Raw genomic sequence first — 16390 nt, forward strand, 5'->3', positions numbered from 1 at the left:
CCTATTTTTCCGTAATCTATTCGTACACTCTTTCGAGCGAAAAAGATATATCGCGGACGCGAGCAAAGTCTGCGTTGCGTGGCGAAAAAGGGATAGAGAAGAACGGGAGAGGATAGGACTCCAGGTTTGAGTATATTTTTAGAGACGGACTGTACGTAACGCCGTTGTCACACGGCGTTGCCATCGCGGCTGGTGAGGTCGGCGTACCCCGAGCTACCATTGGATCCCCGCCATGCAGTCGCAGGGATGTTGGTACTGCCTCTGCCACGCCAATTCTGGAACGAGTCGACGCGGTTCGACGCGACGCACGTTGTTCCTTCTCCCTTCATTCCGTAGCGCAGAATCGATTTCCGTCTCTCTTTCTTTCATCTCTTTCATATTCCCCTCTCTTTCTCGCACCCACTCCTTTACTCCCGCTTTTCCATCCTTATCCCCTCTTGTCGCAGAGCGCGCGCGCGCGCGCGCGCGCGCACGCGTCTCTCCCTCTCTTCACGCCGCCTTGTCAGTCGCATTTCCCTTCTCTCGCTTCCGCATTCGTCTTTCTCGTACCGTTGCGGCAATATCTCTGTCATTTTGCGACCGCGTCGCGCACCCCATCCCTTCTCCATGCCTCTCGACATCGGCGTCCCTCCCCCGCCGGCGGCCGGCGCACGAGCGTCCCCCTCGCGCATAACCCCTCGACCAAGAGAGCGATCCGTAACAACTAAAGTTCTCGTGAAAAGTTGAGCCGGGCTCTCCTACGCCCTCCTGCTATAATAGCCGCTCTCTCGCGCTGGTCTCTCTACCGACCGTCGTCGTCATCGTCTCTCGTCTCGGTTGTCTCCCGTCTCTGTGTCCATCTGTCCCACATTCCGTGAGACAGAGAGAGAGAGAGAGAGAGAGAGAGAGAGAGAGAGAGAGAGAGAGGGACGGACGTACGCAGATAAAGGGAGGGAACAGGAGAGACAGAAAGAAGGAGAAAGAGAAGGAGAGAGTGTGTGAGAGAGAGAGAGAGAGAGAGAGAGAGAGAGAGGAGGGAAGAAAGGGCAAGCGCGAGAGAACGAGACGGAGAGGGAGAAAGAGAGAGAAACCGCGCTGTGGACGACTCCGACGGATTAGGGAATAGAATAGTCATTATCGTGTATACATCCGTATTCTACGAGCTATCGGTCGCGCTCGTTCGAAGAGTCGGCCGTCGGTGGTGTGGCGAGACGCCGTGTGGCGGGCGCCGGTTTTAGTGGTGTGCGCGATACCGAGAGATCGAAGAGACCTAGCCCGTCTCTTTTCTGACATTGGAGAGCGCCGGCAGAATATTACGCGTCGGGCCACGGTGTGTGTTGGAGTGCGAGTTCGGGGGCTTCGCCTGGATTAATCGGGCTCAAGACGAGGAATATCGACGCGGGAGCAGCGACGCCGGCAATTACGAGCGGTACTCGTGGGTGAGTACATCTCCTCCCGCTATTTCCGGGAGAGACCGCAGTTCAGAGCATACCGTTGTGTCGTGGCATCCTCGACGATTGTCACAGTCACCGAGAAGTGACGGCAGGTTATTTCGACAAACGCGTCTCGGTTGAGATCGAGGGTCAATTTATGAAGGAAACGTCCGAGTATCTCTCTCGTCGCCTTGTCATTTTAATGTCACTTTCGTTTCGCGATACTCCTTGTACTTCTGTCCTTCCGTCGTCTGTCACCACGTTGTGAATCGTCTGACCTACATTCTCCACGTGTATCGTAGATATGCGCGAGGATATCGTTCACCTATTCATTCACCTACACCTTAATGCTCCGATTACTCGGCATTAATCGATAAAATCGCATCTTCTAGTTGGATAAACGAGAGATTGACCTAATTGCGTCGCCACGAATTTTGATAAGCGTGCTTTTAATAAGATGAGATAACATCGATTGTATTTTTAACTTGTCATCAACCTTCAAGACAGTAATCTAGATATGGAAAGTTAAACTTGAACCTTCAAGTTTATTACCATTTATATTTGGTCCCAATTTCTACCTTTACATCATCATAATTTTTTGTTAAAGGGTTGTTGTACTTGTGTATTACGACCGAAATGAAAGCTGCCTTATAATGATATAATTGAAAATATGTATTTCTCTATTAACTCTCACTAATCTCTCTAATAATCATTAAATCATAAGCTTTTATGTAGATAACGATCGAGTATGTCGCTTATCATTGTTCATGCCGCGAATCATCAACGACATTTCTATCGATCGAACGACTCGTTTCGTAACAGCCGCAAGGCTTCCTCTACATTCCTACAATAGTTGAGAATTAATAATTATTATGCTTGTCAAACTGCACAAGAGTAATATGACGGTCGAGTTTTGCCTATGTAAATATTCGAAACGGCATGATAAAATATTTTATTCGAGAAGGGTAAAGATAGTTGAAAATCTCGTGTTAATTATACATATACAAAGTACATTTACACAACGATAAATAAATTTACACGAGCACGATTAATAATCGAGGATTTACATTTCTCGATGAAAATGCCATCTTCCTTGCTAAATAATCATGATTAATAATCATTCTCGACTTTATGTTGGGTTCTCTCGCGCAACCGAATTCGACCACGTACGCCACGGTTTTTATGATTTCTGCGGATTGCGGATATCCTCTGCGATTACTTCCCGCGGTAAACGAAAAAAAAAAAAGAGAGAGAGAGAGAGAGAGATAGAGAGAATCCGGGCCGAGCGAATCAACCGAATTCGGACGCTGCGGTGCGCGAATACCTCGAAAACGCCGACATTTAATCGGCGAGGCGTACATGGAAGCTTTCATCCGGCCAAAGAGAGAATGTATAAATTCGCGGACGAACTTGTTTCGAAATAACCGTGCGAAATTTCGTACAGCGAGGGGAATTTCGCGAGTGCGCGATGGGGAAAAAGTGTGCACGGACCCACGAAATACGCGACGTTAACATTTACGCGCGAAAAGGAATATACCGTATTCGCCGGGTGGGGTTACTAATTGAATCCGCAACCCGGGATTATTAGCTGATGTAAAATGCGCTAAAAAAAAGATTTGGTCGTTAGAAACAAAGCCCGCCCTCTCACATTTTGCACGGTTAACAATCTTGCGCCAATCGCTGTATTTTTTTATGAAAAAGAAGAGAAATTATCTGTTGTTCTGAGAATAGCCAAGCCGATGAAAATTCCGAGCTTTTTCAGAATACAACAAGACACATCATCGGCGCAGAGACTGAAATCGACATTCTCTCATCTCTATGAGAGAATTTGTTAAGCTCTTCTACATATACATAAACAATTGATTCGGTAAATTCGATTTTATCAGCAGTTTTATCTCGCTAGAATGATCGCGCGCATCTGTGACATGGATAATTATGCAAAAATAAACATATTCTATGGGTTTACATCTGCCTTACTTTTAACATTACTATCGATGCTATCCGTAATGTATCGAAATGTAATGTAATCGAAAACTATTATGAGTTATTTGTCAATTTAATTAAGATTTATAATAATCAAAGAGAGAGAATATTGATATCTTTCGTATCAACATACGGGTTTCGCGTAGAGAAGCAATTCCGAAGCAGCTGTCGCGTTGATTTTCCGAAGCTACGCGACGGCGCTCGCCAGGATCTACTTTACGTTGTACGAGATACGCCTCTGATCCTTCAATAATCTTATCTATGACATCCGACGGCTGCTGTCAGAGCAGATCTTGTAGCGCGCTGCGCCGAGCTTCGACTATTTCCGTTCGCGCTTGCAATTCCGCGGGAAGTTTCGGTCCCGAAACGCGCTACAGCGCGGTAGCGTGCCGAGAGAGTTGGCCAGCAGGATTTCCACGGAAATAATCTGCTTACGGTAATCTTCTTGGCTTGCCGCCTCCCTCCCCAGTTAAGGTCCGCCTTCCACGAGGAAGTCCTTCGTCTCCTTGTCGTCGTCGTCGTCGTCGTTTACACCCGCTGTAGCGAGTTGTCCTCCACGGCAACGGAAGATGATCCTAGTCGCTTGCTGATCTTCGAATCTAATGGGAATTTTGTCGCGAGCGCGTCCGATCGACTCTGAGACGAAACGCAGCGCGTGTTTTTTAGTGGAGAACAAAGAGTGGTGACTATGGCGACTCTCGCCTCGCGAAAGACCTTCGTGCATATTATTGTAAAAAAATGTGAGGCGATATATAATGATGATTATATTACCAGTTTTTAAGATGCAAATGATCGATGAGATTGAAGAAGAATTTGATATTGCTTTAAAAAAATTCTGACCTCCACGTCGATCTAGTTTATAATTAGGGTGAAAGAAAAATATTTTCTGAGAATTTTAAACGCGATAGAGAATATTGCAAGAATGATTAGGTCATCGTTAAGAAAGAATCTTATTCGTTTGTCGTCTCTAAAATACATTGTAGGTTTTAAAAAGACGATTTATCGCCCGCTATGCGAATGTAATATCGGATACACAGCTGTCTGGAAGTTTGAAAATGCGGCGCTAACTGTTCGATGGGCGAAAAGTAGCTCGATCGTCATGAATGTAAAGATTCGTATATGTACATTATACGTATCGAATCGAGACGAAGCGGATGTGAAGATATCGCGATAAATATAAAGTGAACGACATCCAAAAGCGCATCAAGAAGAACGTGACGAATTGAAGTGCATCGTAAATGATATATTATTTCGAGTAAAGTTAATTCCATAAAAGATCGGCGAAAAATTTTTTGAATAATTGACCATGTCGATAATTTACTACCGGCTTTTTGACAAAAATATTCTTACAAGTAAAGTATAAAATATTGGATTTTTACATATTATTATCTTACGCGCCGGTGCACTTTATAATTAAAAATAACTTTGAAAAGTAATAATGTGTAGATCCCGATACGCTCTTCGATTATACGATACTTGACAATGCTGAAAAATATGCCGAAGCCGAACAACATAGTTGACTAGTGTTTCGAGGGCTTCCACGATGGATAGTCCGCATGCAAAGTTCATCTTTTACGTAAAAAAATAATCTTTTCTTTTCACGTCAATAAAATCTAGTCGTGGAAATATGGTGCAATCAAGTGATGAATTTTAATTTTAGACTTGTAATTTAAACTCATATAAATTGGAATATCGATTATTATATCGATTATAATAAAAGACCCCGCCCTTTTAAACGAAGATTTTAAAGACGCCATAGTCCTCTTTCTTGATTTGCTGCCACGGATTCAATCTCGGCCCCGGCATCTCGAAGTATCAAGTCTCTCGGAATCCTTGGTCGATGTTATCACGTGCGAACGGGTCTCAATGTCGCGTCGTACCATCGACGGGAGGATTGACGTGGCCACCATAGAACCGTGAACGGCTCGAGGGAACAAAACCTTCTCGAAATTGGCTCCGAGGAATCAGTAAGTTCCACCGTCCGTCAGGGCGGAACATAAAGGAGCACAAAGCGGAATGGAGGCAGGTGGAGGCGAGAGGGGGAGGAGAGAGACGACGAAACGAAGGAGGCTCATCCCCGTCGGGCGACGGGGCGCAACCCCCATTGGCATCTCCTTTTTTGCCGGCCGGGTATAAAGACTAACTAGCGGAGAACAAGCCCGGGGCGGAGGTATACGCCGTGTATATCTCGTGGAATTTCTACGGGAATTAAGTTTTACGCTCAATGAACGCGCAACAAACGCCCGAATACCCGGGGCTAAGATTGCATTCAATGCGACTCTGCTTCGTAGAAACGCTTCCTCGTGCACGACTCCGTGCGCATGGCTACGCTGGTGCACGCGGCTCCTTGACAGAGGTATCCTACTACAATCCGGGGTATATAGTAAAGTGTGCGTATATGTGTGTGTACCCGACTCTACGACACAAAGCCGCCTTTCTGTGAAAAAGTTTAAGCTTGATGCCGAGGTAATTATTTCGCGAGATGCCGCACCCGACGTGGACCAAACTCAACGTATAGCCGCGAGTGTCGTTAGCGTTAGATAATTGAATTAATTATGACTTTATTATCCAATAATGAGAAGAAGTTTCTTGTTTCCTTTATGCATTGAGCAAACCAAGCGTTATAAATATTTCCACTACCATAAGGCAAATTGTAATTATTCTGCTGTTATGGTATCTTGCGCATCAAAAATATAAATTTTATTACAAAGTATATTCTATCGCTATAATTGAGAAGATTAAATCATCCGTAAGGAGAAATCTTGTACTCGACGCGTCAAGATTATTACAAAATTATCGCGATGGAAGCACGTATGCGTATTTAAATGAATAACTATTCGAGCACTGGCACAATCTCGAAAATCGTCCATAAAATGAGTTAATGCCTCGCTCGTTTCACAAGTACCTTCTGGCTTTCCTCGCGATACTCGCGGACGGCTGCGCTTCACGCAGCATACGTATGTATACGTTCATTGTGGAGCTACGGAACGGGCTCTTCAGGAACAATGCGGTTGTGTGCAAATACTCCTGGAAACAATGCGGCCGCGACTTAACTTTCTGGGATAGCTCCGGCAGTGTGTCGTTCTTCGTGTACCGCCGGATGTACCGAAGCCGCAAACCGCGCTACCTAATGCAGAAACGACGTTGCATCCCCCGCGGATGAATCCCCGAGGATGCTGCGACTTGTTCTCGATGTATGCGTCTTGCCGCGATCCACGCGCGAGTTTCTCTTTTTATAACAATTTTCCCGCGAATTTTTACTGCGCAAATTGAAAAATCGCGAATTTCTACGAGGTTTTGACACAACGTTTTAATAAAACCGAACGCAACAAACGTCGTTTATTTATATTTATAAATGTATGTAAAAAAAATTTTTAATCATGCATGACACATCGCGGCGAATATTGACAGAATCGGAAACAATTCTCAAATTATTAAAAAAAATTATACTCATATAGAATTAATAAATCGCGGCGTGTTGACAGCATCTGAAACAACTCTCGGATCTGTCACTGCAGGAATTCGCTGCGGATTCAAGATGCAACGGTAAAACGCGTATCCGCTGCACGTGCGCCGTGTTGGCTTAACTGATCCGCACGGATACGATCTGCTGGACGTTCGTAAATCGAATTCTTCAGCAACGAGAGGGTAAACCTCCGTCTCTCTCTCTCCTGTAGAACACACGCGGAACGTAATAATGGGGATTTAACAGTCATTAGGGACGGCATGCCGGTATATATCTGTCGATTGGTAACGCAAAGTGTTTGCACTAGGGCCGAACTGTCGAAGGGGGCGAGGGTGGGGGGGTGACTCGTTGCAGCGGGAGATCGATTCGTCGGGAAAGGGTGTCGGGGGAGTGCGCGGGGGTGTAAAAAGGCACCCTAGCTATCTTTCTCTAGTCCTACCGTTTCTCCCGACCTCTCCACAGAGTCGTAGACTACTCGAGTGTCCTCGAGGGCCAATCGAGTGGCGGTCTGGGCATTTTGTCCACACTTGGCGGTCTGTAACAAGTACATTGTCCCGTTCGCCAAAGTGCACAAAGATAAAGAGACTTCTGGCTACCGCAACAAGAGGACCATCGAGTATCCGTTCTCGCCCTCTTCTTCGCATTTTGTTTCTTTCCCTGCCTTTCTCTCGCGATACGGTTTTAATATGACGAAAGTGTAAATAAACGTGCCGCTTTGTCGACAGTATACATCTCGTCCTCCTTTTATTTTCGACGAATTAATTAAAATTTTTGAATCAATATAATTGTATTGAATTTAATAATAGAAATAGAAATATATATTTAAACTTTTTGTGTTTCTGTGCAGCGATAAATTTATCAATAATTCGACGATGTTAACAAAAGGAAATCTGTATTGTGTTGAGATAAAAAGAAACAGCTCACGTCGTGCGTGCAATCGTCGTTAAAAAGTTTTCAAAAGTGACAGTTGTTTTCAGCGCTTTTTGCCTATGCTGGGTGGCATGTAACAAGTGCTTTGTGGCCGGCGCGAGGCGCGTAAGTGCACAAAAGTGGAAATTCGCGCCTGACTGATCTCAGGAGGACCCGGGAGAATAGCCAGCCTTTCTTCGTTCTCTTCGCCCTCCCTTTCATAGCGGGCGAAATTTTAATATAGTCGGAAGACGAAAGGCGACGTCACGGGGTAGTGTATACTTTATGGATTCTTTTTCACCGCGTGGCAACTTCATTCCGGTTCCGAAGATCGGGGAAAACTTGCGCGCGTAATGAGACGTACTATTAGAACGCAATACACCAGTGTAAGCTCGACTTTTACATCTACGATATTAAATATAGCCTAATTTTATCAAGCGTGATCTCATCTATCAAGCGCTCTACATGGAAAAAAAAATTAGCTGCCGTAGCTAAAAACTGCGTGTGGTAACTAGATCTCAGTCGTAATATATGGACAGCGAACATTTTAGCCGCGACACCTATTTATTAGGTGCAACAGCAAACCGTTTTGCTGCAGTTTAGAAATTTATTTTACAAACCATGATTAGCTATGTTAGCGAAAATTTTCTTTCCATGTATATATTTTGGAAAAAAGTATTATTTTATCGATATATAAAACTTTACTTTTTCATTTTAAAGTGTTAAACGCGCAGAGAGTAAATAATTTTAATCTTCTATATAACGATAAATTTTTTTCATTTGTGAAATTAAAATATTTTTTACTTCGTAAAAAAAAAAACTCCTAATATTTATTTACGAGTAACCGTGAATATATTTATATCGTCAGAGTATGTCGATTCGATATGTCATAAACCCACTTATATACATATTACACGCTTGGTATTTAAATTGCAGTGCGTAACAAATTTCAATAGTAGAGTCGGATAATATAAATTTCAATTGCGAACGCAACAGGATGCAACGCACATACGTTACGAGGGTGGATGTGAGTGTTTCGTCCATATTTATGCAAAAAGACTCGCGCTGCGGCAGCTCTATTAGTACTTTGGAGAGGTCTTTCATATATGACGCGGCTCTATTCATTGAAATCTAGTAATATAGCGCAGTTAAGAGAGGACACGGAACAATACATTATTAAAGACGGGCTTGCTGGTGTAAGATTTCATTTTGAAAGCACAGCTCGAATCAGCCATTCGTTTCTCTTTGTTGGATACACGAGTTTCATAAAAATTTTTTCGCACGAGTATAAGACTGAAATTGAAAATTCTAACTTTAATTTATTTCGGTTTAATTGAAATCGCCTAGATTGTGTTATACATTGTATGTATAAAAGTCAGCGCTATAAAGATTGAATCTAATTTGTATCAAAAATGATTTTTATCTCCAATCATATTAAACACGAATAATGATAAGCAACGATAGAATATATCCATTAGCGACGCGGCACAAAAAAATGACAAATTTTGTATCGGCCACGTGTTCCACATCTTCAATACATATTCAATAAAAATGATTAACTCGAGGACACACTCACATCATGACGCTCGCGACTCTGTCGTCATCCGATTGTTTTTTATGATGCGGATGTTAATTACTTACCGATTAGCATCCCTTAATCCGAGACATGTGGACGGCGACATCCGGCAGGCAGGAAACAATGCGCGTTTCATCGCTGTTCGGCCATATCGCAGATGTGCACGGCGTAGAACGCAGTTGTAATAAAGGTGACGGCAAACAAATTAACAAGTCACTACCACCGGGGAAGCTGGATTGTTCGTGATGGTGTAAGAAGTCGGGAGGGAGAGAGCGATAGCCGTTTCTGACTTTGTAACCGGAGAGGATAAAACGCGCGACTTAAGCGGCTAAGAACGCGACGGAAAGGCTACGAGCGTGTTGCATGTCTTCAGGATCGGGTACGTTCGCAGTTCTCGGTTTTCGGGCCGACGTTTTCGGAGTTAGATTGGCCTCCTTGAGAAGGAGGGCGGAGAATATATTCGGAGTCCTGTTGCATCTTTCTCGGATTATCCCTCGCGCGCAGCTGCCATCCGCGTCGTTCTTATTTTCATACCGAATGATCACGATCGATTGCTTATTTCTTTAAAGCATCGACTATTTTCTCTTTCGATCAGCGAAACGATTTATTCGAAAACGGCAGAGATAAATACAGGATTTTAGTCAATTTTGCAAAGAGACTTCAAAGGTGCACGATGTTCAAAGTTGAATTCTTGTTTATTTTTCTGTAACAAAAAAAAATAATGAAATTATTGAAGACTTAATCATTTTTCACAAATGCTGTTGTGATTGCTTGCGATTATACACACATATGTGCACAAATCTTACAAATTGATATTTTTTAATCATATATATATATATATGTTAATTTTTTATATCACATATATTTTTCATAAGTTGCGGTTTGAATTTTATTATTTCATTTTTACAGGATAAATCAATCACGTATGTGTGTGTGTGAAATGAATACATTTTACTTTAAATAAAATAAATCGTTGATTAGCCGATTTAATAACACATTTTGTGCAAAACCGATTCTACTCGCATCGTCTTTTTCAGGCAAAGCATATAACTTGGACGTCGAGGACGTCTCTTTAGGGAGACCGCGGCGGAGAGGTGGTCGTGCTGGGGGCCGAGGGGGTGGTGATGTGGCCGAACAGCCTCGGAGGTACTTCCGGCTGCAGCGGGGGCGCCGGCGCCACCGATCTCGGGGGCCTCGCCGCCTCCACCACCTCGGCCTCCGAGCTCTTCGGGCCCGCGGCGTTCGGGGCGTCCGCCGCGGGGCCCTATGGCGCCCTTAAGACGGCACCCTATATGAGTGCGCTTAGCATGCCGTCAATAGATGCATTACACTCTACCATCGGCTATCCCGGTTGTACACCCGCCGGTGAGTCCTACTACTGTGAGTGCCCATCATATTGTTTTATTAGTTCTAATCGGAATCAAGTCGGAAATAGCTTTTCGTTTACGAGTCGCAAGTTACGTATGTGTTTGTATTGCCAAGATGAAAGAAATATGAAATATTCGATTATGAGAAAGGTTCGTCGATCTTTACATAGAGTCATGCTAAAAATGCGGGAAAATTGTTATGAAATAATAATTAATACTGCAATATTGTGAATGCAGAGCAATTAACAAAACACAAAAGTGTTAATAAATGACATAATATTAAATTATTCATGCTTTTCGCGCTAATATAAAAGCTTTTGAATTTTGCATCGAAGTTATATCCGATTCGTTAAAATATGATTACTGTTATTAAGTTATTAATAATTTATTATTATTTAGTTATTAATAATAAATGTATGTATTTTATTTATAATATTAATCATTATTGATTAGAATTATATATATATATATATATAGTTGACTCCTCTCTCTATAATCTATATCTATAACATATTATAAATATACATATATTATATATATTATAAGTTTGAATTACAAATCAGAGGTTTAAAAGAGGAATCTTTTACGGATACCAATTATTGGTTCAAACTATATTATGTTTCCGAATAAAAAGCGGTTTAAATTTCTTTATTTTTCAAGTCTTTTTTTCTCAGGAAATTATATAATATATTGATCTAATGATTTCATGCATATTTGAGAAAAAAAAAATATAAATACAAAAGAATTTCTATGATATTCTATTGTATTAAAATTTTCGTTAAAGGCAATCCAAGGAAACAACGGCGGGAAAGGACGACGTTCACACGAGCGCAGTTGGATGTATTAGAAGGACTTTTTTCAAAAACGAAATATCCTGACATTTTCATGCGCGAGGAAGTGGCGATGAAAATCAATTTACCAGAATCGAGAGTGCAGGTAAGAAATTATTAATGTTGACGGCAATTTTTGGTTATGCTTTATCGTATGTTCGATTAATATGCAGCTATCGCATATATATATCGAAAGAAATCATGTTCGCTCTTTCATTTTATTTATAATATGAAATTAGTACTTTAAATTACTACTACAAGAGAAATAACTTTGAATACAGTGCAGAAAGTATTTATGCACTGCAGTAAAAAAATGCGGCTTGTCTACGAGGGGTGCGAGAGTGTCTGATTACCGAGGGTTATGCACTGTCGGCACGTTGACAGTACGGATAGCATCGATTCTCTTCCACGTGTCTGTTCTTTGAGTTAATTAAATTACGCGTTCGTCTTGCAAATATCGACAAGAATTCTTCGAATTTGCTACTAATACCCCCTTGTAATGACAGTATAAGAGATTTAAAATAATGATTTCATCTTTTAGATTAAATCTATATATGATATTTCTGCGATCTTTTTATTTGGAATTAAATTACTAGCCTGCGAAAGATTTACCATAATTAAAAATTCATAACTTTTAATATTCCATTTAGTTGCGAAGGTATGTTAATATTTCATATTAATAATATACAAGATATCGTTACGTATTATTCGATATGGGTACATAAAATTATAGTAACAGGAGAAAAGAACGAATGAAGGTCAAAGCATAATATTATATAAAGCATGCAATTATTGACATAAATAAAAAGCACGAGATGCAAAAACATAAAAGAGAACGCAGAGCATCAAACGTTTATTATATCTATTTCAGGCCATCTCAGCAATGGTATAGAAAAGAAAAAAATTTATTCGCTCTCTAGTCACATAAAATCGCAAGCGATGCTCCGTTGGCATTTTTGCTCAATAGCGCGCGGTCAAAAGAATGTTTTTTTTTTTTTTTGTGTAACAATACCGCGAAAACCTACATAAATGATGTCAATTTCGGAATCGATAAGTCGATGTTGCTCGAGTGACACCGTGCCGTCTGGCCGTACCGACGTCGACGTCCACAAGGTCCGAGAACGTGTCCGTGCATATCCCACCCTCATCACGGCCGGAAAGGGCGCTTCGCATCCGCGATTGCCGTCCAACACACCTGGCTATGACCGTGTAAACGAGATGAATGGGCCCAACGTGGCCCATAGTCTTCCGCACGTTCGTTGGACGACTGCAAAACCAGAGACTGCTCTACTCACGATCGCCGTTTTTAGATCCCTGCATGACTTTTCAACCGCGGGCGTCTCCGTGTCCGTTGTAGCTTTCCCAAAGCTAGTTTTCTCACGGGTCAATACGATAATATCATTTCACGCAATATGATCGTATATTTTAACATCAATTTTTTAGAAAAGAAAACTATATACAATATTTAGTATAATAAATGGAGCATGTTGCCTATATCAAAATATTGTTTAATAGTGCAAGATTTATTATGTAATTAATAAATCCATGATCAATGAACTGAGAGATGATAAAAATGTATCGCAAGAGAAAAAGTCTTTTATTTATAACGATCTCGAGCATAAAGAAAAATTGACGTTTCATAAATATATGTTATTATAAGATTTTGTTTTATTAAGCATTGAATCAAAGGTTGATGTTTCGCCGATATTTCTCGATATCAATGTAGAACATAATCCAGTCGTAATAAAAATGCTTTTGCGACATTTTTTGAAAACGAAAAGTTCACGTTACGACGATACATACACCGGACTCTTTCGATGGAAGAACGCGAGCTGCTGGTGTCGTCCCCCAGAAAATCCGTAGAAACCCAAGCTCACCTCTCCGCTTCTAACATCGATCGCGAGGCTTCTCCAAGTTTCACTCTCTCTCTCTCTCTCTCTCTCTCTCTCTCTCTCTTTTTGTCGCATTTCTCCCTCTACCTCTTTCCACTCGCTTCGTCCCTCCCCTATATCGTTTCTATGTACAAGAGAAATTTAAAAAACAAACGAGCTATGAGAGACAACATATTATATTTCACGTATACCATGCAATGATTAAATCCAATGCGCAAAATATATCTTTGAATTTTTATTTATGAACATTCTGTTGAAAACGAGAACATATTTCAATATCTACTGAAATAAATTCTGAAAAATGTTACTTTAATGCTTGCGCGATGAAAACTATCAAAGATACGAATTACAGAAATTGATAGAATAGTAATCTGTATCATTCGAGCGCCAGCGGAGGAAACGCTTTTTAATTTATATAAACATAATTAGCAACTTCATTACAAGGTGTTCGTGCAAAATCAGTGGACACTTTGAACACAAACCGGAGCGAGCCCGTTGGTACGCGAAATCGGCTTATTCTATTCAGAGAAGTTGCTCGGTGTGTGTGGGACGACCTATACTCCAATTGGTTTCGTAATTCTGTTGCATTAACGACAGCCTGGTAGCGAGCGCGTCCGATATGCGTGCGCGTTTTCGTTCACGTTGCTACAGTCAGCTTGATTGGTAATTGATAGTCGTGCCAGTCCGGTATTCCCTTATAATTGGTTATTACGCCGGCTTTGCGAGAGTTCTGATTCATTCCGAATCACATTTATGCGTCGTTAAAACATGAAAATGATGTCCGATTTATTTCGTGACAGATGCGTGACTTATTATTATTTTTATTTTTTATGATAATATATGCAGCAGCTGTGTAGAAGCGTCTCTAATTACGTAACCGTACAAACGAATAATTCCTACATGTCTGCAGGTGTGGTTCAAAAATCGGAGAGCTAAATGCCGACAGCAGCAGAAGCAGCAGCAACAACAGCAAGATAAGGCACCGAGATCGAAGAAACCCTCGGCAAGTCCGGCTAGTAATCCACCCCCTGGAAAAAGTCCTTCAATTGCTACCACGCCCACGCCTGCCGCCGCGGTACCTGCTACTACACCCTTGTAAATATCACTTAATCTTAATAAAATATCTTCAATATATGCCCACTCTGCTATAGTTATATTAACGATAATATTATTTCATGTCCGTATGAGGAATGGTAATCGTTAACGCGATTAGCCAACTTTAATTAATAAAATTAATATAATTATTTTAAATGCAACTGTACGCTACAGATATTATCGAAATAGTTTTATCGCGCGAGATGTGCTTTCTTACATATAAAAATTGTGGATGTAAAGTCCGAGATGCTAATTGCAACGCGATCGATCGTTACGTGAATGCATTATAGAATAGATGCGCGTATACGCACACCATCGCATTTCTGTACTCAGGAGCGGAGGCACTGGCGGCTCAGCGGCAAGTTCTCCGGCGCTTTTAAGGGATTCGCCGCAGTATAAACCCGCGGGAAATGCTACTAGTTTACTGTTAGCAGCTAGTACGACTCCACCGAGCGTAAGTCGATGATGTCGGGCTGTACTGATGATTTCGGCCTTTTTGTTTTATTTCATTTAAACAAACGCTGTTCGTGTTCTTGGAATATTTGTTTTCTTATACGTTCGTTGTTTTATTTTTTAACAGTTAGGCGGTACTGTGTACAGCAGCGGCGGTGGTAGCAGTAGTATCTGGAGTCCAGCAGTAACGGAGAGCGGAGGATTTCCGGGTGACCACCAACGATTAGCGTGGACGACAAACGCTTCCCAGCAGCAATGCTATCAAAATTATTCGTCCTACTATACCAATATGGATTATCTCTCGCCCGCCTCGCATCAGTTAAATGTTGTGGTAAGTATGCAAAAATTCTATCTCTTTAATTTTTTTCCGTGCAAATATATATGATTGCGTCCATTAAAATGGAGCAAGAAGGCGCTTGAAGAATAGCGTAATATAAAAGAACCAATATTGCATCGTTAGGACAGCGGAGGTAGCAGCCTTGACAATTCATGGAGCAAAACGAGAGACGAAGGCACTTCATCTTGGTTTTATAATAGCGCTGGATGGGGCGATCGGAAGTGAATCTACAAGAATCGAGGGGAACAAAATCCGGGTACATATCATCGACAATAGTGAAGGTTATACGGCTCGAATCGAAATTTATCGTAATGCGATGCCAAATAAAAGGAGGAAACTGTATTTCTGATGAGTGTCGATAGAGACTAAACATATCTTTAATTCGGCCGGCATTCGAGAAGCTGCGGAATGCATAGGCCAATCGAGAGTGCCATACGTATCTTTCTGTATTTACTGGTTCAACATAGTTTGAATATACAAGATATCCTATTATTTGGAATATTTTCTCTGCAACGAGAATTTGTAGAAAATATTTCATAAAAAAATTGTATTGTTTCATAAGAAGCACCGTAGAATAAAAATATTATTTGCATATAAGAGTATTAAGGAGTTTACAGAACATTCCATATTTTCTTTCTGTATCGTGCAATTCTTATTAGACCAATTTTATTCTAATATGCATTGTTTTAGAAATGGATCAAGTGATAAAATTAAATAAGACATTCTATATTGACGATGTAATCGTTTTTTTGTGTATCGATATAATATGCTCGTGATCGCGTAATATTTTTTGAAATATTTCGTATGGCACGAAGTTTCCGAAATATATTGCGATGTGCAAAGTAGTGTTTTAATTGTCACATAATCTTATTCAAGTTTTGATTTATTTTCACTTCGAAAATTATATTAAATGACACGTTTATCTATTATTAGAAATTCGCAAAGTACTGAAATCAATGAAAATTGCGATTTCGTAAAGGAATGTTTTGTATTTTGGTAGTTGCTTCAAAATTGTTAATAGGGCAAATTAATTATTAGATTGGTGCAACAGATTTGCCGTATTTCTCACA

General features: G+C 41.1%; 1 protein-coding gene across 1 annotated transcript; it reads left to right on the plus strand.

Annotated features, from left to right (window-relative positions):
- The first annotated feature begins 877 nt into the window (after positions 1 to 877).
- Otd2 (uncharacterized protein LOC551357 homolog) lies at positions 878 to 16030 on the plus strand. The gene is made up of 7 exons (XM_070307890.1): positions 878 to 1418; positions 10384 to 10726; positions 11498 to 11649; positions 14346 to 14530; positions 14864 to 14984; positions 15111 to 15314; positions 15444 to 16030. The coding sequence occupies exons 2-7, from the start codon at positions 10471 to 10473 to the stop codon at positions 15543 to 15545; spliced, it is 1020 nt and encodes a 339-aa protein (XP_070163991.1). The 5' UTR covers positions 878 to 1418; positions 10384 to 10470; the 3' UTR covers positions 15546 to 16030.
- The last annotated feature ends 360 nt before the right edge of the window (positions 16031 to 16390 follow it).

Source organism: Polyergus mexicanus, unplaced genomic scaffold, assembly GCF_030449975.1.
Source record: "Polyergus mexicanus isolate NDT 795.1 unplaced genomic scaffold, iyPolMexi1.0 SCAF_15, whole genome shotgun sequence".
Taxonomy (NCBI): domain Eukaryota; kingdom Metazoa; phylum Arthropoda; class Insecta; order Hymenoptera; family Formicidae; genus Polyergus; species Polyergus mexicanus.

What these genes read in the sequence shown, in the direction of transcription:
- Otd2 (XM_070307890.1), top strand. Translation starts at nt 10,471, where the DNA reads ATGTGGCCGAACAGCCTCGGAGGTACTTCCGGCTGCAGCGGGGGCGCC. An exon ending in CGCCGGTGAGTCCTACTACT is followed by an intron (nt 10,727 to 11,497) that starts GTGAGTGCCCAT and finishes TTTTCGTTAAAG; the next exon opens with GCAATCCAAGGAAACAACGG. An exon ending in CGCATCAGTTAAATGTTGTG is followed by an intron (nt 15,315 to 15,443) that starts GTAAGTATGCAA and finishes TTGCATCGTTAG; the next exon opens with GACAGCGGAGGTAGCAGCCT.